This window comes from Hyperoodon ampullatus (assembly GCF_949752795.1).
Source record: "Hyperoodon ampullatus genome assembly, chromosome: 11".
NCBI lineage: Eukaryota > Metazoa > Chordata > Mammalia > Artiodactyla > Ziphiidae > Hyperoodon > Hyperoodon ampullatus.
In genome coordinates, this window is record NC_136924.1 from 69,594,270 (window position 1) to 69,619,520 (window position 25,251).

Consider the following 25,251-nt stretch of genomic DNA (forward strand, 5'->3'; position numbering starts at 1 on the left):
TTGATTTTAGAAAATCCTTCGATAGGTTCTCTCAAAATATTCTTTGTAGAAGATTTAGAAGGGATGATGTTTGCAGATTAGGAAGTATCATCAGTGCAGTTATGTGGATTTGTAATTAAAGTACTTGATTAACGATATTCTCCAAAGTGCTGATTAATGAACTAATGCCAAGCTATGGAGAATTCTCCAGGAGTATGTTACTATTTCTCTCTCTCTCTCTCTCTCTCTCTCTCTCTTTCTCTCTCTCTCTCTCTCTCTCTCTCTCTCTCTCTCTCACACACACACACACACACACACACACACACACACACACACAAATGATTTGGTTAAGGATATTGCTGCACGATACCTAAAGTTGCAGAAACTCAGTAGCAGCAAAGGGTAGCTAGCATGTCTCATGGTAAAATCAAGATCCAAATAAGATCTTCAGAACCTGACGCAAATCCTACAATTAGATCCCAAACAAAACAAAGCAAAACATGAACAAATAAAACCAAAAACAAACAAGCAAACAAAATTGTGGTTCTCAATGCCAGTTGCACATTAGAATTGGAGATTATTATTTAATTGGTCTTGGATGCAGCCTGAGCATCAATAATTTTTAGAGGCATTCCCGTTGATTCTAAGTTCAGCCAGAGCTAAAAATCACTTGGAATACACTAACTATGAAAGATGAGGAGGGCATGGTAAGTGGAATAACCACAGTCCAGTGCAAGTATGGAAATGTTTAGAGGATTCTGTGGACCGTAAAATCAATGCAGCAATGGCGAGATGCGACAACTTAAAAAGCTAAAATGACTGTAAGTTATAAATATTGAACAGAATTCGGAAATGGTAAAAGTAGCACCCATTTGTCAGGCAATTACTCTTGTATCAGGCACAGTAAAAAGGACTTTTAGTGCATTATACAGTCATCCCCAATTTACAGTGGAGAAAACTGAAGTTTAATGAGGTTAACTAACTTGCATAAATCACCCAGCTAGCATCTAGTGTGGCTAGAGTTTACTGAATTACTATATAGTAATGAATTGACAGCCTGAAGAGACTAATTGCACTGGGAATTTATTAGAAAGGGAAAATCTAAGTGACATTTTAAGGAAGAATTGGTATTAAAGTGAATATAGATAATGAATATAGAAGGTAGATAAATACAAAATTCAAATATTTTCCCAAGATTTTCAGTCTAGGAGATGGGAATATTTGTAGGACCTACGAAAAGAAATGTGGTGGTAGGCAAGAGGGCTCATTTTTTTGTAGAAAAATAATTTTGGTTTTTAATAATAGATATTATTTATAAAGTACGTGTGCCAAGCATTTTACATTCATTGCATTGAAACCTCATACAACCCTAGGTTCTATTAGCATTATTCTATTTTAGAGAAGTTGTCCAGATGGAATAAGTGGTATAGCCAGGATTTGAACCTAGGTCTTTGTGAGTTAGAGCCTGAATCACCTGGCTATACAGTATCACACAGTGAGTGTAAGGTGACTATGTAATATCTAAGCAGAAAAATGCCAGAACAGTTGGAAATATGGAGTAGAATACAGGCAAAATGATTGGATTATATGTTCAGGTAACTAATAGTTTATAAATATGTCTACTAAGTCCTTTTATTTATTTACTTATTTATTTAATTGAAGTATAGCTGATTTACAATGTTGGGTTAATTTCTGCTGTACAGCAAAGTGATTCAGTTATACATATATATACATTCTTTTTTGTATTCTTTTCCATTATGGTTTATCACAGGGCATTGAATACAGTTCCCTGTGCTATACAGTAGGACCCTGTTGTTTACCCATTCTATATATAATAGCTTACATCTGCTAACCCCAGCCTCCCAATCCATCCCTCCCCCACCCCCTCCCCCTTGGCAACCACAAGTCTGTTCTCTGTGAGTCTGTTTCTGTTTCATAAAAGTTCATTTGTGTCATATTTTAGATTCCACATACAAGTGGTATCATATGGTGTTTGTCTTTCTCTTTCTGACTTAATGTGGTGGTAGGCAAACTTCACTTAGTATGATAATCTCTAGGTCCATTCATTTTGCTGAAAATGGCATTATTTCATTTTTTATGGCTGAGTAGTATTCCATTGTATATATGTACCACATCTTCTTTATTCATTCATCTGTCTATGGACATTTAAGTTGTTGCCATGTCTTGCCTATTGTGAATAGTGCTGCTATGAACACAGGGGTGCATGTATACCAACACTTGGTATGATCACCCTTTTTGATTTTAACTATTCTGATGTAGTAGTGTCTCAAGTAGCTTTAAATTATCTTTCCCTGATACTAATGATATTGAGTGCCTTTTCATTTGTCATCCTGTAGCTTCTTCTGTGAAGTGTCTGGTCAAATCTTGCTCATTTTTAAGCCGGGATTTCTGTCTTCTTATTACGGAGCTATATAAGTTCTGAATAAAAGTTCTGAATAAAAGTCCTTTGTCAAATATGTGTTCTACAAATATATTTTTCCTGTGTTAAGCCTTGGTTGTACTGTTAAAAGAAATAGTTTGCCCCAATCAATAAACATTTTTTTCTAAACCAATTCTAGGCTGCAACATATCTTAAGCATTAATAACTACATCCATTATAACAAAACTCTCACATTTAGAAATTGATGGAAAAATATTATTGCATTCTCCATGAAGTAAAAAGAGTTTACCTGATCATACAGAAAAGTCTGTATTTTCCAAAATGATATAAATAGAGCAAAAACACATTTTACATAATTGGCAACTTTTTTCTAGATTGTGATATTTTTACCACTTTATCTAATAGTATAAGTGATAATGATGGACTTATTTCATTGTATACATATTCATTGCTGAGGGAATCTCAGTACCACTTCATTAAATTTATTTTCACTAAAGTTAGTATTTTTCCCCGCCTCATTTTTTTTCAATTTTTTCCAATCCCTGATCCTATGGGCTAATGATTTCTCTTTAATTAGTCTTTCACACCTTTTTTTCCCCCAAATCAAAACTTTCACTTGGTGGTAAGCAGAATATCTTTTTAAGCAGTGCTTCAAGTCATCAGCAAACATCTGTATTTAAAGCAAAATGCAGCATTTGCTGAATTCTAGCCTTTTCTTCTGCCTCCTTCTGCCAAAACTGATAACCAGCTTTACATATGTAAAGTTATATTTTTAGTTGTTTGGAAATCCTGGACAGTGCTTTTATAAATTCATATCGGAAAATGTTACGATTTTAAAATGCCAGATGATGGTTAATACTACTATAAAAGTCAAAAGTGAGAATGAAATGGACGATATTCCAAATGAAGCAACTTTGTGACTTAGTCTTTGTAATTTTCACTAATATGATGCAAATGTATTTCTAACTCTAAAAAAATAATTCCTTCATAGAGTAACAATTAAATTTGATTTAGAGTGCCACTAAAAATTAACCAAGAGCTTCTAGCAGTTGTTTAGAAGAGAGTAAATCATAAAAAAACTCTAGTTGCTGGGCTGTTTTCAATCAAATGGAAATCTTCTTAAGATTAATGTTATATAGCATTTACTTCCTTTTGCATCTAAGTTGAATTCAGTATTGACAAATGGTCTGTAACAGGAAGCATTTTGTGTCTGTTTATTTGTGTGCAAAGCTGTCTACCCTGAAATGCAAATCAGAGCTGCCCTTTTCCTCTCTCATTAACATATCAGCTTTGACATTCAACAAAGAACTATGTTTCAGAAACTAATAACTAGTTGAATAAATAGCTCTATTTTCTTTATTTCCTTTAACTCAATTTATAGCAAATGTATGAAGTAAGCACAGTCCACATTTACTTGGCATAAGGTTGTGCTAAAATGAACGTCAAATAAACTTATTTTCTACCAAGACTCTCCTCCTCCACATCACCCATTCATCATTCAGTTCAGAGAAAAAAAAAATTACCAATGGAACAGTGATTTCCAAATTATGTTTTATGGTACTCTTATCCCTTGAGATGGTAATAGGTAGGACCTTAAAAAATTCTACACTTGAATATGTCAGGTAGCTGCACACTTGTATTAGTCAGCTTGGGCTGCCATAACAAAATACCGTGGAGTTCTCTTCCTGGCTTTCAGATGGCTGCCTTCTTTCTGTGTCTTCATATGGCAGAGAGAAAGGGGTTGGGGGTGGGGAACACTCAAACCAAACTTACTTTGGAGGGAGTTGTCTACTTTGCCTGCTGGAGACCCATGCATCCTTGCCACACTAAATGGAGGGAGTTGGTAGTATGACGGTAACAAGTCATTTCTAAAAGGGGTGATTGGCACCCCCCTTGGTGTGTGTCTTTATTTTTAAAGGAGGGAGTGCAGCTGCTACAATGCAGTACCCCTATCTATCCTCCATTTCTCTTCTTCCCTCCTCAAATGGGCACGAATCAGTAGGTGGCCAGCCAAGGGATGAATAATCTGAAGTTTTGAGGGTACCAAAGTGAAATATTTCTTTCTTGTTTTGTTTCCAATTACTGCTTTCTAACACACTCCGTCAAATATTTTCCTTCACTCGGAATAACATCTTGGGCAAACCTCAAAGCTTTCCAGGTCCTTCTCTTCCTATAGGGATTCTCATTTCCTCTGAGTGGTGAGTTGTTTTTTTTTTTTTTTTTTTTGAGTGGGAAGGGAAGGAAAGACCCAGCACCCAGCACTCTGCCAACTAATAACCATATTTCTCTTAGAATCCTCTCTTCCCATGGTGGTCCTGATATAGACAGGAGGGTGTGCTTGGCACAGTGTAGACACTCAATAAATGAGAAACAAGTTAAACTACTGGTTGATATTTGAAGAACCTCCCAACAGCTTGAAAGACTCCATTTTTTTTTTTTTTTTTTTACTTTTATCAAATGTCTTATCTCAGTTTTGCATTATAACCACTAAACAGAAAGAAAATTCTTAGAGGATAGCCTTACCTAGACTTACTTCCTTTTGCACTTAACATTAATTTAGCATTTACAGATCCTTAAAGGAAAACATTTTCCCACTGTTTAGCAACAAGCTATATTCAGTGATACACAAATCAAATTTCTAAGTGGTCAAGAATACAAAATAAAATTAAGTACTATTGAGTGCCTATTACGAATTTGGCAAGGGCTAAGTACTTGAAAGAAGCAGAAGTGATTTCAAGTTGGTATAAGCTCTTAAGGAACTTACACTGTAGTTGGAGGCTAGCATATAAACATTATGATTGGTTCAAGATCTTAGAAAGTGAGATAGGGGAGGTGAGAGGCATTCCAGGTAGGGAGAGGCATTCCAGTACAGAGGTTTGGAGTATGGACTCTGAAGCAACACTTGCCTGGGTTTTCATCCTGACTGCTCTTTATTGCTGATCTTTGGCACGTTACATAACCAATCTGTGCCTCTCATACTTAAAAAGCAGATGAAATGAGTTAATGCAGCACTTCACCTATAAGTAAGTGCTTATTATTATGATGACAGTAATGATGTACAAAAACTTGGAGCTGGGTCTTTGAGGTACTTAAAAAAATTGACCCGAGCAATTCCTATACTGTATTAGAATAGTGGGAGAGAGATCAGAAAGGGTTAGGGACAGATGAAGGAGGTCACTGATTGCAAACATTTGGACTTTATTTAGTAGCAGAAACCTGCTGAACTTTTAAAACTGGTGAGTAGCCCTATAAAAACAATGTTTTGGGAAACTCTAAACTGGCTATGTAGGATGGTTTGGGATAGGGGCAAGACTGAGAATGTAGTCATAATAACAATAGCCAACTTTTATTAGATGTGTTCCATGACCTTTGTAAGTATGCAAAAAAATTAGTCATAAATATTATTATTATGTTCTGGACAGTGTGCTGAGCACTTTATATGGGATATCTGTTATGGACTGAATTGTGTCGTTCCTGCCCCCCACTCATATATTGAAGCCCTAACCTCCAGTATGACAGTGTTTAGAGATAGGGCCTTTAAAGAGGTAATTAAGGTTACATGAGGACACAATAAAGGCTAAATGAGGTTAAAAAGGTGGGGTCCTAATCCAGTATGATTGGTGTCCTTATAAGAAGAGAAAGAGATACCAGGCTGTGGGTGCATAGAGAAAAGGCTTTGTGAGAACAAAGGAAAAGGTGGCTGTCTGCAAGCCAAGGCCTCAGGAGAAACCCACCTTGCTAGCTCACTGACCTTGGACCACCAGCCTCAAGTGAGAAAATAAATTTCTGTTGTTTAAGCCACCCAATCCGTGGTATTTTGTTATGGCAACCCTGGCGGACTAAGACAATAGCTAATTTGACTCTTAAAACAGCCCTATGGGGAAATACTCTGATGATCATTGTGTTACCCATGAAGAAAGAGAGGCTCAGAGAGCTTAAAATGAATTGCCTACGACAGCTGATAAGTGGCAGTAAACAGGATTTATATTTAAGCTAACTACAAATATTATAGTTCAGTTGGAAATTGATAAATGAAAGATTTGTACACACAAAAGGAAAAAACATGACTTGGTTCTCATTAGATTCAGGCTAAAAAAAAGGGTTATCACTAGATGGTTCAGATTTTAGGCCTTGAGGTTCACACAAGATAAATGACTGGCTTGTTCGTGTGTGATGTGTGTGGGGTGTGTGTGTATAGTTTATATTAAATACTGTGAAAAGGTTGTTCAGAGCAGAATGGAATTGTGGCTGAAGCACTCATGGAACCTAATAATAGCTAACTTGGGTAAAGTACAGGATATATACAGGTAAACGAGTAATGAGGGGAAATTTAAATATGAATTATTAGGTCAGAAAGTGTTTCATCTATTTTGTTATTGCCTATAACTATGCCTGTCTTTTCTAAGACACTAAATAACATTTGGTGAATATAGGAAAGAATGGTAAAGAAATGTTGAGATTTAATACCTGGAAGAAAGGACCTATTTAAATTTTTTTTTCCCCTAGAAAACTAGAGCAATAACAGATTTAGACTGAATTTTCCTCGTCTCTTAACTGGGCTTTCTCTCTCTCTCTCTTTTTAAAAAAAAAATTTTTTTTTTTTATTTTTAGGAAGGCCAGCTCCAATTCGAAATGAAGGAGATAAAAACATGGGTACTGAAACACATGATTCGGTATCTCCGATTGCTGTGTGTGTATGTTTTAGGGAAAAATAAAATAGCTGCAGGAATATTAATTCCACAAATGCTGAATACAGAGAGTAATCATTTAGCTATTCCAGATAAAAGGAATAAGCCCTGAATACAATCATCGGTCATCAGCCTTTGGTCTTACTATGGTCCTTCTTGCTTTAGGGGGCTGGCTCTTCAATGCACGTTGGGAGTGCCCAGAAGAGGCTCAGCTGCCTTCAGAGGATGAGGCGACCATCACTCTCATGGATTAGTGCTAGGAAGCCGCTACTAGGCCTCTGCGAAGAACATCAACTCATCCGCAATGCGCCTGCCCAGACCGCAGCAGCCTAGCTCTGCAGACACCCCACAACAGCCAAAAACAACTGTAAGAGAAAATTCGAATCTGCTGTAGAAACCTAATCCACCGTACTCCAAAGGATTTACTCAACACAGCTGCCTCGCCAGACTACAAATCCCAGCATTCAGGCCTCCCATGGAGCCAATGAGGAAGCTACAAGTTCCTCCAGCCAATCATATCTTGACCCAGTGTAACATGTGGACTGAATTCTGGGATTTGTGGTTTTCACGTGGCAACATTACACCATCGTGGTTAAGGCAAGGCAGGCCACGCGTCCGATTCAGAACGAAAGCTCCTTCTAATAACTCTTCTGTTGGCCCCGAGTCTAACCTGTTAATTACCTTTACTTCTAGGCCTTATGCGCCTTAAAAATCGTAATCTTTTCCTCTTACTGTCGTACAGGAAAAACAAGTTATTTTCGGATGAAGCTATCCTCATCCCAGTGGTTCCCCAATACTTTAACCGCCGCTTTCAAGTCTCGCGACAACAGCCCCTTTTGGCCGTTGTCATGCCTCCTGAAGGGCGGGTCACGCGAAGATTGATACAGGCTTTAGCCAACAGGATTGTCCTTTACTAGCGTCTCCGCAGCGTGCGTGGGGAGACTTCCTTGAACCCTGACCTCAGCTTTCCGTAAAGTTCCGCGTCTGCCGCGCCCTCCCCCGGAGCGAAGGAGGCGGGTTTTGGCCTCTTGCCTTAGGGAGCGAGTGCGGAGGGAGTGGGAGTGGGACGGCCCCGAGTGGAAGTGTCTGCCTCTCCGGAGAGAGCCTGCTGTACTCCTCGCTGCTCATGAGTTCGTTTTTCGGCGAGCAGCGCCGTCGTTAGCCCGGCCCCATAGCCTCTGCTTCCCCCGGGACAGGCCCACGCCTCGCCGGGGAGGGGGCAGCCCGTCGAGGCGCCTCCCTTGTCAGCGTCTGCGTCGCGCTGCGACCCTGGAAGCGGGAGCCGCGGCGAGCGAGAGGAGGAGCCCCAACGGCGGCGGCGGCGGCGGGCAGCAGCACGAGCAGCGCCGGCGGGCGGGATCGAGGCCGGCAACATGGCGAGCGCCTCGTACCACATTTCCAATTTGCTGGAAAAAATGACATCCAGCGACAAGGACTTCAGGTGAGGCCGAAATCCGACCCTCAGCTCCCCTCGGGGTCCCCCATCCGCGGCCCTGGCCCTCACACAGGCCTTGCCCCACCCCTTTGGCCTTAACTGGTTGCTCGGCTTTGCGGAGGTCTCCAGGCCACCCTCCGCTCCCCGATTCCGGCAGGTCCCTTTCCTCGCCCACCTTCTAACCCCCTTCCCCCATTCTTTCCTCTAGGCCGTTGCCCGTCTCCGGTCCTAGGCCTCTTCTGCGTCCCCCACCGCATGCTCTGCCCTCCCAGGACGTGACTTTCGCGTCCCAGGTAGCGTGAAGGGGCGAGATCACGCACCATTGTGGGCAAGGGAGTCGCTCTAGGCTTGGAGACCCGGAGGCCAGGCCTACCCGCCGGCCTGCCCGAGGCGCTAGGCCGCCCTGCTCCCGGGGCCAGAGCTGCTGCTGCTGCCCACTCGGGGTCCCAGCTGCCGCCTCCTTTCCCGCAGATGTGAGCGGGCCTAGGTGCATTCAGCTCGAACGATTTGCTTTCTTTTCCAGCCCTTCGGGGATTGGGCTATAAACTTTTTCTTTGGATTATCCCTTTCGTCAAGGTGGGAAGAAGGTGGAGGGGGAGCCAGGAGAGTGGAAACTTGACTCGTAGGCTTTTCCCGCCAGCATTTCTTGTCATTTTCCCTCGTCAGGCAAAAACCCAAGCAGGATCTCGGGGTTTCAGTCTCATTTCCTTATATCCAAAATTACTGCCAGAAAGGTGAATTGCTGAACCTGAAACAAAAAGGTGCAACAAGCAAATGGGTCTTATTGAAAGGGGTTTTCTAATATGGGGATGGTGAATGTGAAGGTTTGTTATAAAGTTCTGTTCCAGGAGACTTGTACGGTTGGTTCCAAACCTTGGCCACATGCATATTGAAGAATTGTTATATTTTCACGGGTAATCTTGGTTTCTCTCCCTCTTTTTTTTTTTTTTTTGCACTACAGTAATTGTTACATTCCTTCCTTCCCGCCTTCTATCCCATCACAAAATCAGTCAACTCCCGATCTAATTAGCTTTTTACGGCTTTGATACTTGTTTTGTTCTCTAGTGGTTTTATTTTCTGTGCATTTTAAAGGGAAGAACAAATAGTCTTCAATTTAAATTGTGGCTGACGGGCTTATTTGTTTTTTTTTTTTTTGTATGAACGGTACGTTTTAACACCCGAAAACACGCCCAAACCTTATGTACTGGGGAAACATTTTTTGATTTGTGAAAGGAGAACCAAGAAAAATGTAATAATCTGTTCCTAATTAAATTAATAAGCTGGCATATTAAAATGGCCAATGAAATACATTTTGGTTCTGTGACTTCATAGCCAGAAATGATTCTCAAAAAGTTTTGCTATCTAGGGAGATTTTAAGTATTGTATTCAAACGTTTTAAAATTAGTTTGCTAATAATAAAGGTTCGAGTGTTCGTTTTTGGAAGAGACGTGTTTATTTTGGGCATTAATATTTTTAGATTTGTGAGTTCTAGGGTCAAAATCAAGATTAAAATAAATAAAAGGTTTTGTTTGTTTTTTAAGGGATTAGAATGCTGTTTACTTCCCTTTGGAGCTTTGCTTCCTCCCAATGCAAGCCATTAAAATTCAAATAAACATTTGACTGGAACGTACATAAAACACGTTAAGTAGTGTAGAATGTGTGGTGTGATTTTACCCCCTCCCATTTCTGTCAGTTTGGCTCATTCTGTAAAAGTACTGAGTTTCATTACGATTGTGTTCAGTTTTAGTCTAAAGATAGGACTTTCCCTATAATAGTACAGTTTTGTTCCACTAGTCAGACTTGTGTATGGATAATATGTTTAGAATAAAGAAGTCAAGTCATGTGATAATACTGCATATGTGATTATTGACTGAAGCTTCCTTTCTTAAATTTCTTCTAAAGGAAAGGTAATACGTACATGCTTGAGGAGTTTTTTGTTTTTTCTAATTATATGGAAGAGTAATGCTCTTATGTTAAGGTATTCTAGTGTTGAACTTGATAAGGATTATCTACCAATTTGGGCTTGAATAAGTTAAAACATTGCTTGGAGGATTATTCCTAAAAATGTGATACTGATAATATTTTTAATAGTTGGTGAATATTATAGAAGGTATGCCTAAGAACAGTAAGTGACTTCCAGTAATTTGTCATTAAGATATTTTTAACAACTAAGTTTTTAAGACTCAATACGCTCAGACCATTCAGTAATAGACAAGTCTTGGGAACCAAAGAACTATATATATTAAATTACTGACATTTAAGATATTAATTAAAATAGCGTTTGCGGTCAAGTGTTTTGAAGATTTTTCCGTATTTGAATACATGTGTTCTATTTTTAAATGATGCTTTCTAATTTCTCATTAGAAATTTATTTACTTGTTTATTTTGTTCTAAATATCATAGTTATTGTTACATGTTTTAAAATACCTAGTGCTAGAAGGATCTTGAGGACAAGATTAATGAACATTATAGAAAATCTAACATGTGCAGACCACTCTACCTTGTGCTAAGGGGAGAAGATAGTACATCCAAAAGGAAGAAAAAAACATTTTTCTCATGGTGGAATCCAAAGGGAATATGACCTACCAGTTACAAATATGGGTTCTAGTCCTCTAGGATTCTTTGCTGTGAACTATCTGATATCTTAGGCAGGCTACTTAGTTTGGGATTAAATTCACTTTTGAGAGACTTGTACATGGGTGATTAAAAAGGTCCCTTATAGGCCCAAATTTTCAGGTCTCTGAATAACTAAATAGTTTTTTTAATGTAAAGAAGGTAAAGAAATGGATGCAGACTTCAAAATTTTGGAATGTCAACGTTTAAAAAAAATTTTTTTTTTTGGTAAGACTTAAATTATAGGCTCAATTTATTGGGGGGAAGAAACCTAGTGTCCTTTTTTCTTTCATGTTTTAGTGTTCTGTGTTCTTCGAAGGTAGGATACTATGGTTTAGTGGCAGTAAGTAGTGATTCTGTAGATAACAATGAAAACTTTAATGTGTATAAACAAAGTGAATGCTGCACCTATAAATATTAATACTGAATATTCAGTGGGTTGAGGTAACTAATAAGGTTCTGCCTTTATTTTCATATGCTTCATCACCAGCTTTTATTTTCATATGCTTCATCACCAGCTGAATTCCAGTATTCCAAGGAATCAAGAGCTAAAAAAAAACTTTTACCATTCTTTTATTTCTCTGTACATAATTGTTAATGCTTACTGTGGACTTTATACATTTGATCCTTACAACTTTAGTAAAGTGGATACTAGCAGTCTCTGTTTCAGCTGAGGAAACTTCAATCTGGTGATGCTGAGTGCTTGCCCAAGGCCAGTTAAACAGTAGTAGATCAGGGATTTCCAGATACCCCCAGAGCATGAACTCTAAACTACCATATTCTACTTTTGCAAGATTTTGACTAGGGGACATTAAGAGTAAGACCTTAAATTTCAGTTCCCTCTAAGTTAGGCTTAGGGAGTATTTTGTGCTAGAAGATTAAATAATTCACTGAGAGGGACTACAAAAAGTTGAAGATAGGGCTTGCCTTCAGTATTCTCTGCATGCTTGTTGAGTGGTTAAGGCATTTGTAAAAACATAAATAACCCAGGGCAGTATGTAGTGTTCAGGCTTAAGTGTCAGAGAAGATGAAAGCAAGGAGATTCATTCATGTTCAAGGAGTGATCTGAGCTAGGTCTTGAAGTTCTAGGTAGGTGTGAAAGCACACAGTACAAACACCACTCTCAGGGGTGGGGATAGGAACGGGTAGGGACCTTGTCTTACTGAACTGAATCCTTCACTTTATTTAGTGCCTTGGCCATGTGGGTTCTCAATAGATAACTTGTTTTAGTTGAATTTGATTTTAATTCCAGAGTTAAAAAAGCATGTAAGGATTGGGGAAGTTTAAGAAGTCATTGTAAAATCTACCAATCTATTTTTTTAAAATACCATTTGATGCAATCTTAAAATAATTCACTGCATTGTAGAATTTCCTAGCTTGACTATGGTTTATGTCACCAAATATATTTATGTGTTTTGACTATTGGAAGGCATTTGCCCTTGGAAACTGTTTAAAATGCTAATAAAAATCTCGGGCCTGTTACAGAATCAGTTTTCAGAGTTGGAAGGGAGCTTAGAGATACTATAACATAGCTGAAAGTACTGTGTGGGCATTTACAATAATGTAACAGGAAAGACTACATTATCTGGACTGCTTGTGCTCGAAGAAAAGTAAGTTTAATCAGAAGAAATAGATTTGTAGAGATTAAGAAGGTGATTTCTGAGCATTTTCTAAGTTCTTTGTGCATTGATGGATGGCATTAAGTTACACGATTTCACTTGTGATTTGGTGGGGAGGGATACAGGTATAGTACTGCTAACACTCATTATCAGCAATGATTAGGGCTCACTACTGAAAAAGAGGAGAAAGGGACCTCATTGAGGAAACTGTGAAGAAGAAAGATGACTAAAAATTAGTTTTATTTACGTGAACAATATTAAGACTGTCCCATGTTAATTCGTAACTCTAAGAGAATAAATGAGAAAAAGTGAGACAGCAGTGGGGTGTGTACAAGATATATGAAAGATAATTGGTTCACTGGGTGATGCAGTTGGCCGATAGCATTTAGATTTCTGTTGGAAACAAGGGTAAAATTGTGTTTATATATCAGGGGAAGGGTTTTGGAAACCACTCATTGTGCAGTACAAAGCATCTGTTTCTAGCATTATTTTTGCTTCTCTAATTGGATTTACTAAAGATGAATAAGTTCTCCCCTCAGTGAACTTTCAGTTGCCAAGTGTGTGTGTTGCAGTCTGACTGTCTTGCTCATAACTTTGCAGAGCCTGGCACAGTTTCTAATGATGGTACTCCCAAAATACTTGAATAAATGAATGAGATGGCACTGCCTGTAGGTTAATCCACCTGGGATTCCCATAGAAGTCTGAAAGTTAACATCTTAACTTCCTCCTCTCCCACCTTAAATCTTTTTTATTCTTATTTTGTTGTGTTATATTACCATCCACCAATGTCCCAGTTGGAAAGCTTGATGTCACCCTTTCCTCTTTACCTTAGTTCCCTGATGAGTATTTCTCAAATAAGTCTATCTCAGGCCTCTTTTTAATCCAATCTTTTGGTAATTCTTCCATTAGAATTTTCTTCCTAAATATCACAGCTGATCATTGCCTTCTGCACTAATTCCCATAGACTATGAGATAAACTCTAAACTTAGAGGTTGCCCGCCTAGGCTTACTGAAATTACTCTCCCTCAAATCCCTAATAATCTCCAGGTAACTAATTTAGTGGGTGTTTTCTTTGCTCTTTTATTTGATATGTAATGATATGTAATGTAAGCACTGTTTACCACTTTTTTCTTCTTGATATTCTCTTATATGTATAGATGTCCCTCACACAGGTTTGGTTTGTTACCATTTAGTGAGGGAGAACACATACTATGGGATATCTCAGTAAGAGGGTGTTAGAACCTATTTGGGTAATTTTGGGAAGGAAGCAGAGGTTTGCTTTAGATTGGATGTTGTCAGAAAGGGGCAATTCTTTTTAAATTTTTTATTATTAGTTTTTATACAGCACATTCTTATTAGTCATCAATTTTATACACATCAGTGTATACATGTCAATCCCAATCACCCAATTCAGCACACCACCAGCCCCACCCCCCCGGGATTTTCCCCCCTTGGTGTCCATACGTTTGTTCTCTACATCTGTGTCCCAACTTCTGCCCTGCAAACTGGTTCATCTGTACCATTTTTCTAGGTTCCACATACATGCGTTAATATACGATATTTGTTTTTCTCTTTCTGACTTACTTCCCTCTGTATGACAGTCTCTAGGTCCATCCACTTCTCAACAAATGACTCAGTTTCGTTCCTTTTTATGGCTAGGTAATATTCCATTGTATATATTTACCACATCTTTATCCATTCATCTGTCGATGGGCATTTAGGTTGCTTCCATGACCTGGCTATTGTAAATAGTGCTGCAGTGGACATTGAGGTGCATGTCTCTTTTTGAATTATGGTTTTCTCTGGGTATATGCCCAGTAGTGGTATTGCTGGATCATATGGTAATTCTATTTTTACTTTTTTAAAGAACCTCTGTACTGTTCTCCATAGTGGCTGTATCAATTTACATTCCCACCAACAGTGCAAGAGGGTTCTCTTTTCTCCACACCCTCTCCAGCATTTGTTGTTTGTAGATTTTCTGATGATGCCCATTCTAACTGGTGTGAGGTGATACCTCATTGTAGTTTTGATTTGCATTTCTCTAATAATTAGTGATGTTGAGCAGCTTTTCATGTGCTTCTTGGCCATCTGTATGTCTTCTTTGGAGAAATGTCTATTTAGGTCTTCTCCCCATTTTTGGATTGGGTTGTTTGGTTTTATATTTTGGAGATTAATCCTTTGTCCGTTGATTCGTTTGCAAATATTTTCTCCCATTCTGAGGGTTGTCTTTTCATCTTGTTTGTAGTTTCCTTTGCTGTGCAAAAACTTTTAAGTTTCATTAGGTCCCATTTGTTTATTTTTGTTTTTATTTCCATTACTCTAGGAGGTGGATCAAAAAGATCTTGCTGTGATTTATGTCAAAGAGTGTTCTTCCTATGCTTTTCTCTAAGAGTTTTCTAGTGTCTGGTCTTACATTTAGGTCTCTAATCCATTTTGAGTTTATTTTTGTGTATGGTGTTAGGGAGTGTTCTAATTTCATTCATTTACATGTAGCTGTCCAGTTTTTCCAGCACCACTTATTGAAGAGACTGTCTTTTCTCCATTGTATATCCTTGCCTCCTTTGTCATAGATTAGTTGGCCATAGGTGCGTGGGTTTATCTCTGGGCTTTCTATCTTGTTCCACTGATCTATGTTTCTGTTTTTGTTCCAGTACCATATTGTCTTGATTACTGTAACTTTGTAATATAGTCTGAAGTCAGGGAGTCTGATTCCTCCAGCTCTGTTTTATTCCCTCAAGACTGCTTTGGCTATTTGGGATCTTTTGTATCTCCATACAAATTTTAAGATTATTTGTTCTAGTTCTGTGAAAGATGCCAGTGGTAGTTTGATAGGGATTGCATTGAATCTGTAGATTGCTTTGGGTAGTATAGTCATTTTCACCATATTGATTCTTCCAATTCAAGAACATGGTATATCTTTCCATATCTTGGTATCATCTTTAATTTCTTTCATCACTGTCTTATAGTTTTCTGCATACAGGTCTTTTGTCTCCCTAGGTAGGTTTATTCCTAGGTATTTTATTCTTTTTGTTGCAGTGGCAAATGGGAGTGTTTCCTTAATTTCTCTTTCAGATCTTTCATCATTAGTGTATAGAAATGCAAGAGATTTCTGTGCATTAATTTTGTATCCTGCAACATTACCAAACTCATTGATTAGCTCTAGTAGTTTTCTAGTGGCATCTTTAGGATTCTCTATGTATAGTATCATATTATCTGCAAACAGTGACAGTTTTACTTCTTCTTTTCCAATTTGGATTCCTTTTATTTCTTTTTCTTCTCTGATGGCCATGGCTAGGACTTCCAAGACTATGTTGAGTAATAGTGGTGAGAGTGGATATTCTTGTCTCGTTCCTGATCTTAGAGGAAAAGCTTTTAGTTTTTCACCATTGAGAATGTTTGCTGTGGGTTTGTTATATATGGCCTTTACTATGTTGAGGTAGGTTCCCTCTATGCCCACTTTCTGGAGAGTTTTTATAAATGGGTGTTGAATTTTGTCAAAAGCTTTTTCTGCATCTTTTGAGATGATCACATGGTTTTTATTCTTCAATTTGTTAATATGGTGTATCACATTGATTTGCGTATGTTGAAGAGTCCTTGCATCACTGGGTTAAATCCCATTTGATCATGGTGTATGATCCTTTTAATGTGTTGTTGGATTCTGTTTGCTAGTATTTTGTTGAGGATTTTTTGTTTTTTTTTTTTGCAATACACGGGCCTCTCACTGTTGTGGCCTCTCCCGTTGCGGAGCACAGGCTCCGGACGCGCAGGCTCAGTGGCCATGGCTCACGGGCCCAGCCTCTCCGCTGCATGTGGGATCTTCCCGGACCGGGGCACAAACCTGTGTCCCTTGCATCGACAAGCGGACTCTCAACCACTGCGCCACCAGGGAAGCCCTTGCTGAGGATTTTTGCATCTATGTTCATCAGTGATATTGGTCTGTGATTTTCTTTTTTTGTAGTATCTTTGTCTGGTTTTGGTATGAGGGTGATGGTGGCCTCATAGAATGAGTTTGGGAGTGTTCCTTCCTCTGCAATTTTTTGGAAGAGTTTGAGAAGGATAGGTGTTAGCTCTTCTCTAAATGTTTGATAGAATTCACCTGTGAAGCCATCTGGTCCTGGACTTTTGTTTGTTGGAAGACTTTTAATCACAGTTTCAATTTCATTACTTGTGATTGGTCTGTTCATATTCTCTATTTCTTCCTGGTTCAGTCTTGGAAGGTTATACCTTTCTAAGAATTTGTCCATTTCTTCCCGGTTGTCCATTTTACTGGCATAGAGTTGCTTGTAGTAGTCTCTTAGGATGCTTTGTATTTCTGCGGTGTCTGTTGTAACTTCTCCTTTTTCATTTCTAATTTTATTGATTTGAGTCCTCTCCCTCTTTTTCTTGATGAGTCTGGCTAATGGTTTATCAATTTTGTTTATCTTCTCAAAGAACCAGCTTTTAGTTTTATTGATCTTTGCTATTGTTTTCTTTGTTTGTATTTCATTTATTTCTGCTCTGATCTTTATGATTTCTTTCCTTCTGCTAACTTTTGGTTTTGTTTGTTCTTCTTTCTCTAGTTCCTTTAGGTGTAAGGTTAGATTTTTTATTTGAGATATTTCTTGTTTCTTGAGGTAGGCTTGTATAGCTATAAACTTCCCTCTTAGAACTGCTTTTGCTGCATCCCATTTGGATCGTTGTGTTTTCATCGTCATTTGTCTCTAGGTGTTTTTTGATTTTCTCTTTGATTTCTTCAGTGATCTCTTGGTTATTTAGTAATGTATTGTTTAGCCTCCATGTGTTTGTGTTTTTTACATTTTTTTCCCTGTAATTCATTTCTAATCTCATAGTGTTGTAGTCAGAACAGATGTTTGATATGATTTCAGTTTTCTTAAATTTACTGAGGCTTGATTTGTGACCCAAGATGTGATCTCTCCTGGACAATGTTCCGTGCGCACTTGAGAAGAAAGCGTAATCTGCTGTTTTTGGATGGAATGTCCTATAAATATCAATTAAATCCATCTTGTTCAATGTGTCATTAAAAGCTTGTATTTACTTATTTATTTTCATTTTGGATGATCTGTCCATTGGTGTAAGAGAGGTGTTAAAGTGTCCCAGTATTATTGTGTTACTGTCAATTTCCTCTTTTATAGCTGTTAGCAGTTGCCTTATGTATTGTGGTGCTCCTATGTTGGGTGCATATATATTTATAATTGTTATATTTTCTTCTTGGATTGATCCATTGATCATTATGTAGTGTCCTTCCTTGTCTCTTGTAACATTCTTTAAAGTCTATTTTATCTGATATGAGTATGGCCATTCCAGCTTTCTTTTGATTTCCATTTGCATGGAATATCTTTTTCCATCCCCTCACTTTCAGTTTGTATGTGTCCCTAGGTCTGAAGTGGGTCTCTTGTAGACAGCATATATATGGGTCTTGTTTTTGTATCCATTCAGCAAGCCTGTGTCTTTTGGTTGGAGCATTTAATCCATTCACGTTTAAGGCAGCTATCGATATGTATGTTCCTATGACCATTTTTCTAGTTGTTTTGGGTTTGTTTTTGTAGGTCCTTTTCTTCTCTTGTGTTTCCCACTTAGAGAAGTTCCTTTAGCATTTGTTGTAGAGCTCGTTTGGTGGTGCTGAATTCTCTTAGCTTTTGCTTGTCTGTAAAGCTTTTGATTTCTCCATCGAATCTGAATGAGATCCTTGCTGGGTAGAGTAATCTTGGTTGTAGGTTCTTCCCTTTCATCACTTTAAGTCTATCATGCCACTCCCTTCTGGCTTGTAGAGTTTCTGCTGAGAAATCAGCTGTTAATCTTATGGGAGTTCCCTTGTATGTTATTTGTTGTTTTTCCCTTGCTGCTTTTAATAATTTTTCTTTGTCTTTAGTTTTTGCCCATTTGATTACTATGTGTCTTGGCGTGTTTCTCCTTGGGTTTATCCTGTATGGGACTCGCTGCGCTTCCTGGACTTGGGTGGTTATTTCCTTTCCCATGTTAGGGAAGTTTTCAACTATAATCTCTTCAAATATTTTCTCTGGTCCTTTCTCTCTCTCTTCTCCTTCTGGGACCCCTATAACGCGAATGTTGTTGCATTTAATGTTGTCCCAGAGGTCTCTTAGGTTGTCTTCATTTCTTTTCATTCTTTTTTCTTTATTCTGTTCTGCAGCAGTGAATTCCACCATTCTGCCTTCCAGGTCACTTATCCGTTCTTCTGCCTCGGTTATTCTGCTATTGATTCCTTCTAGTGTAGTTTTCACTTCAGTTATTGCATTGTTCATCTCTGTTTGTTTGTTCTTTAATTCTTCTAGGTCTTTGTTAAACATTTCTTGCATCTTCTCGATCTTTGCCTCCATTCCCTTTCCGAAGTCCTGGATCATCTTCACTATCATTATTCTGAATTCTTTTTCTGGAAGGTTGCCTGTCTCCACTTCATTTAGTTGTTTTTCTGGGATTTTTTCTTGTTCCTTCATCTGGTACATAGCCCTCTGCCTTTTCATCTCGTCTGTCTTTCTGTGAATGTCAGAAAGGGGCAATTTTGTCATTAGACATCTTAATAAATGTTATAAGGAGGGCATAGTAAAGCAGAGGAAAAGCTATAATTGGTAAAGAAGTAGCAGTCACTCATTTAGTTAGGAGGCTGTTTGGTATTTTATGTTGCTAAGTGAACTTACCTGAAATGGATGTTCTGTGTGTTTATGCCCAGGAAAAAAATATGCTTTCCCTGAAAGCATCAGATCTGTTTGGGTTATTCATTTGGATGTTATCATTGAAGTTTAGGTATGAGCCTCAGAACAGTTCCTGGACTGTAGGGGCTGCTGGGTCACCCCCACCCCCTCGCCAGTCCTTACTTTTGGCCAAGGGCAGACAAAGTTGGTCTGCAGGGCACTAAGTCACGTTGTTGATGTCTTCACTTTGGCTGCGATTTTGCTGATTAGGATCAGAGGAGTGGCCATTCAGTATAGTCTGTAGTTGAACCAGGCTTGTTAAATCTCTCTTCCTGTGTTGTAAGATGAGTGGTTGAACCGTCTAATGTGTGACAGTGGTTATTCAATAACACTAAGACTGGACAGGACGTATACCGACTATAACACCCAAGTCCTGTGGTTTCCCTTCTACTTCTTTGTCCTTTTCCTAACTCATCCTTCACCATCCCCATATCTAATCCATTTCAAAGACCTATAAACTTTAATCGTGTAAAACTCAAATAGGGTTTGTTCTCATTATATTATTCGCAGTAGTTACTTATCTAACATGTATTTTTTCTGGAAGACACATCATGGCCTTCTTGTATTTAGGAACACTAGGTAGCACTTCAACACCATGCTTGGGGGTCATTTTAAACAGCAAAATTACCAACAGAAAGCACAAACATGCAAAAAAACAAAACAAAAAAACATGTGGCACCAGATAGACTGAGAAGAGGATGCTTGTTTACAGTATGAGAGCTGAAATAGGCAGAGTGTCACCTGGTGCAGTGGCAGCTGGGAGTGTGTGCAGAATGTGTGCTTTGGGTGATTCAAATATTTCCTGGTTCTTCACATGTCTGCAAATGTCATGAAAACGCTGGAGAATTGATTTGGGGGTAACAACAAATTTTACTCTGCTAATAATGAGAATTGACTGTGTGTCCATTTTTCCCATCTCCATTTACTGTCATAACCCTAATTCTGGCTACCATCATTTCTCACTTAGACTGCTGCCATAGCTCTCCTAACTGTTCTCTATCCAGTCTGCTAAATGAAGTTTGGTTCTCTCAAACTGTTTTCCACAGTGTAGATGGAGTAATACTTCTGAAATGTAAATCTGATCATTCCATTTACTCCCCATCTCTACCTCAGATGAGTAGCTTTCCATCACTTTTATTTTATTATTATTTTTTAATTTTAAAAAATTGTCTGGCCACGCTGCACAGCATGTGGGATCTTAGTTCCCGGACCAGGGATCGAACCTGCTCCACCTGCATTGGAAGCGTGGAGTGTTAACCACTGGACTGCCAGGGAAGTCCCTCCCATCACTTTTATTTATTTATTTTAAAACATCTTTATTGGAGTATAACTGCTTTACATTCTTATGTTAGTTTCTGCTGTATAACAAAGTGAATCAGCCATACATATACATATATCCCCTTATCCCCTCCCTCTTGCGTCTCCCTATCCCACCCCTCTAGGTGGTCACAAAGCACCGAGCTGATCTCCCTGTGCTATGTGTCTGCTTCCCACTAGCTATCTATTTTACGTTTGGTAGTGTATATATGTCCATGCCACTCTCTCACTTCGTCCCAGCTTACCCTTCCCCCTCCCCGTGTCCTCAGGTCCATTCTCTGCGGCTGTGTCTTTATTCCTGCCCTGCCCCTAGGTTCTTCAGAACCATCCTCCCATCACTTTTAGAATAAAGACCAGAATCCGAGTAAGATCTTCAAATCTCTTTAATCTTTTGGCCCCTGCCTACTTGGCCATAACCTCTCCACTCCCCACACACAGTTCCTTTTCATGCTTAGGATCTCAGTCTTCCCTGATACACAACTTTCATTCCAGTCTAGGTCATGTTACTTTGTTATCCCATTATCTTTTCTTTGTGCCACATTCCTTTCCTTCATAGCATTTATCTCAGTTCATAACTACATGTGTAAGTACTCATATATGTAGTTTTAAAAAAATCAATATGCCTCTATTCAACTGTTATGTAAGTTCCAAGATAGCAGGAAGCAACTGTGTTTGCTTTTGCCAGCCCTAGTATCCATAGTACCTAGCACAGTACCTGACAAATAAAAGGTTCTCAGTACATAGTGAATGAGTATATATAACCTTTCCCATCTTGACCTCAGCCTACATTTCCATCTTCCTGTTAGGTTTCTATTTCCCTCTGCCTCAGACACACTGAATTGCTTCACTCTGAGGTATTATGCCCCTCACCACCACCACCACCACCACCATGCACACAAATACATTTAAAATCCCAAACCAGCTTTCCCCATGCAAGCCCTGGTAATCCTTTGAGATCCAAACTAACTATCGGTTCTTTGGTGTGATCATTGCCAAACACCCTTGAGTGTTTTAGAAAATTTGTGTGAGATTCTTCCATTTACCTGTCTGCTGTGTTAGATGAATAAGTTAAGAGGAGGGGACTGAGTATAAATTTATCATCTCAGCCCTTAGCCCCATACCTAAAGCAGTAAGTGCCTAAGAGACGTTTTACAAATTGACTTTTGAATCTTCCATAGACAGCTTTCAAACTGGTCAAACAACTTCCTTATAAGATTTATAGTGCAAACCTTTTAACACATGAACAGAAGGAACTTTCTGGTTTCAGGGTCACAATTAAAAAGTAGTCCTTCTTAAAACCTTATACTATCTCAGTCCAGGTTTTCTGAGTTTTAAAAATATTATCTATTGCTAATTTTGCCGGTACTCATTTCAACTTTTAAAAAATGTTTAACCGTTAATTATTGATTTTTGAAAATCAGTAGACTTGTTTATTAGAGTATAAACTCTCCGAGGCTAGGAGTCAAGACTTAGGTCTTATCTGTTCTTTGCTTATAGTCCAGCCTTCGTAACATCATAACAGGCAGTGAATAAATAAATGGTAAATAAAGGAAGGAATCTGTGTAGCAGTATAGTTACTTCAGAACTATAAAGTAACTTTTTTTTTTATTGGGATTACATGCTTTTTTACTTAAATTGATGATCACTATGTTTTCTCTTCAACCAGATGATTAACATTTCAGGGGTTCTTAGAGGTCCTAACTGGCATGGTTGTTTAATGGATTTTATCTAAGTAAAATAGTTAAGGTGGTTTTCATGCTTTGTGTGTAGATATGCCTGCATTAGTGTTCTATTCAGTTTGTTCTTTTAACTTTCTGGAATATTGTGTGGTTTTAATTTCATTTTGTCATCATATAAAATGGGGAGGGGCTTCCAATTAGGAGAGTGGTGTTAATTTTTAAAAGGCCCATGCTTAATTTACCTTGTATTATCCCAATTTGAACATATGCTTTTCTTTATAAGCAGTTTAATAAGATTTGATAAGAACTGTGCTTGCGCATAGTTTACAACTTTGTCCTTTGGTAGTGGTTCTTAAGGAAAGGGGGCTGGATGTCAGTTGGAATAACTTTTGGAATCACCTCTTCATCGTTTTGAAAATACATTTGATCCTGGTGGTGGGAGTTGGGGTGGAGGTGAGAATTTGCATTTTGGAATTTTCCCAGTGATTTGTAATATGTAACCCCCAATCCAACACAACAGTATTACACAGGAAGGTATTCTTAATGTTAAAGACTTCCTAGATAAAATTCAAATCACATGCAATGAAAAAGTAAAGAGGAGCTTTTCTTCCCCTAAAAGCAGTGATGCAATTACAGCTGACCCCTGAACAATGGGTTTGATCTGCACGGGTCCACTTATATGGGAAATTTTTTCAGTAAATACATACTACATGTACTACACTATCTGTGGTCAGTTGAATCTGCAGATGCGGAAGTGCGGATGTGGACGGTGACTGTAAAGTTATACATGGATTTTTAGTGAGGTGGGGGGAGGGTGACCCCCTTGACCCTCACGTTGTTCAGTGGTCAACTTTATTAGAATGGAAGAGCATTCATTGAAGGTCCGGTCAGTAAATTTGAAATCAAGACTAACCCGGGGGAAATAATTTTAGCCAATGATACCTTGTTCAGGAGAGTAGATCAGGACTTAGATATGAATGATAGCATTGGATTTGAAGATACGAATGATAGCATTGGATTTGAAGATACGAATGATAGCATTGGATTTGAAAACTGTGATTTTTTTTTATTAGTGCTTAAAAATTTTTAATTACCCACAAATTTTAATTTTTTGACAGGTTTATGGCTACAAATGATTTGATGACAGAACTGCAGAAAGATTCCATCAAGTTGGATGATGATAGTGAAAGGAAGGTAGTGAAAATGATCTTGAAGTTACTGGAAGATAAAAATGGAGAGGTACAGAATTTAGCTGTCAAATGGTAAGTTGTTTTTTACTTGCTTCCTACCGCCTTCACTTTCCATTAAAAAATTCAGTGTAATAACTGGTAAATTATCTTAGTCTTGTACTGTGTCTTTCTGGAGTTTTTCTTTAGAATTTGTAGGTGATTTGGTTTAGTATTTGTTCTTGGTACATGAGACACATTTCCTTATATGTATTTTCTGTATTGGCTGGACATGTTATTTTAATTCTTATGAAATACGTGTAGGAAACTCCAGAAAGAGTAGTTCTCTTACTTGTTTGGCCAGGTTTTTTAGCTAGGTTAAAAGGCCTATCCATCTCTGTATTAGTTAAAAGGCTTTCCATCTCTGTATTCCGGGGAGGAGGGGTGGTTTTAAGAACCAATGACAAGGAAGTAAAAAATAAGACTTGATAAAGGATAACAACAGTTAAAACCATAGTTTAATTAACACTGATGATACCGTAGTTACAAAGAATCTTTCCTAAAAATTGAGAATTCCAATTACCTTCGTGTGTACAGTGCACTGACAACATCTCGTTAGGTGTGATATTGACAGCTGGACTCTTATTCTTAGTTAAAGGTACAGAATTTGAGTTCTTGGTAGATTGTATTAGTGCATCTATTTAATTTATGCATACCAAATATTAGAAACCCTTAAAAATTTACAAGTAAGTTATTAGTAAGTATAACTTCTGGTTTCATATAAAAATTAAATTACAGAATTTTATGTCATTTTATGTGGCATATAATATCTGGTATCAATTTAAATAAAGTATTGTCTCATTATTACCTTTGTTGGATTTTCTTATAAAGGTTTTACATTTATTTTAGGCTAAGGTTTTACATATCTGCTGTAAAAACAGGCAAAAGTATGAGAAACCATTGGTCAGCATAGAATTTCTAGACATGTAGTACAACTTTCTTTAACTTGGGACATTAGCAAGTTTAAAATCAAACGGGTCTTCAAAAAATGGTAAGTTGCAGAATAATGCGAATGAGTCTAGTTTTACTTAAATAATTATTTTTCATCTTTTGTTTCTTTTGCCATGTGCTTATTAATAAACAAAATTTTTTGGTTCAAATTATGTGCTGAGCAATAAGCAGCCTTTAAAAATGATAATAAAATGTAAGCTTTGTCTCAGATTGAGAGGTGAGAGGTACACAGGTCTTTATTCACTTGAGTATGAATCTTGTTAGAAACCTGAGCGTTTGAGCTTTTGATGATCTTCTATACTTAAAATTTAACAGGTTGGGGGGAAAATGACGTATATTCAGGAAAATTAGAAAGGAATTAAGATATTAACAAAAGTAATATATTAGGTGATAAAACCCAAGAACTGATTCTTGGAGGAGGGAAAATCCTAATAGATAGAAATTGGAAAATTTATCAAAGAACTCATCACCCAAAAGAAACTCATGCCCAGAAATCTTTCACACAACTCTTTGAAACCTCGAAGAGCAGGTAATTCCAGTATAGATAGTTTTTGAACTATTTCAGAACATAAAGTATGAAAACCTTCCAGTCTTTTTTTTAAACCAAATACTGATGATAAATTCTGACTAAATACA

General features: G+C 38.0%; 1 protein-coding gene across 1 annotated transcript in view; it reads left to right on the forward strand.

Annotated features, from left to right (window-relative positions):
- Positions 1-8,441: 8,441 nt before the first annotated feature.
- Positions 8,442-25,251, forward strand: part of CAND1 (cullin associated and neddylation dissociated 1) — a gene marked incomplete at its 5' end in the record, with an annotated part of 42,210 nt that continues 25,400 nt past the window's right edge. Inside the window, 2 exons of the mRNA XM_079714471.1 lie at positions 8,442-8,509; positions 23,557-23,700. Of these exons, the coding sequence (XP_079570597.1) occupies positions 8,442-8,509; positions 23,557-23,700 (212 nt within the window). The remainder of the gene's footprint in view (positions 8,510-23,556; positions 23,701-25,251) is intronic.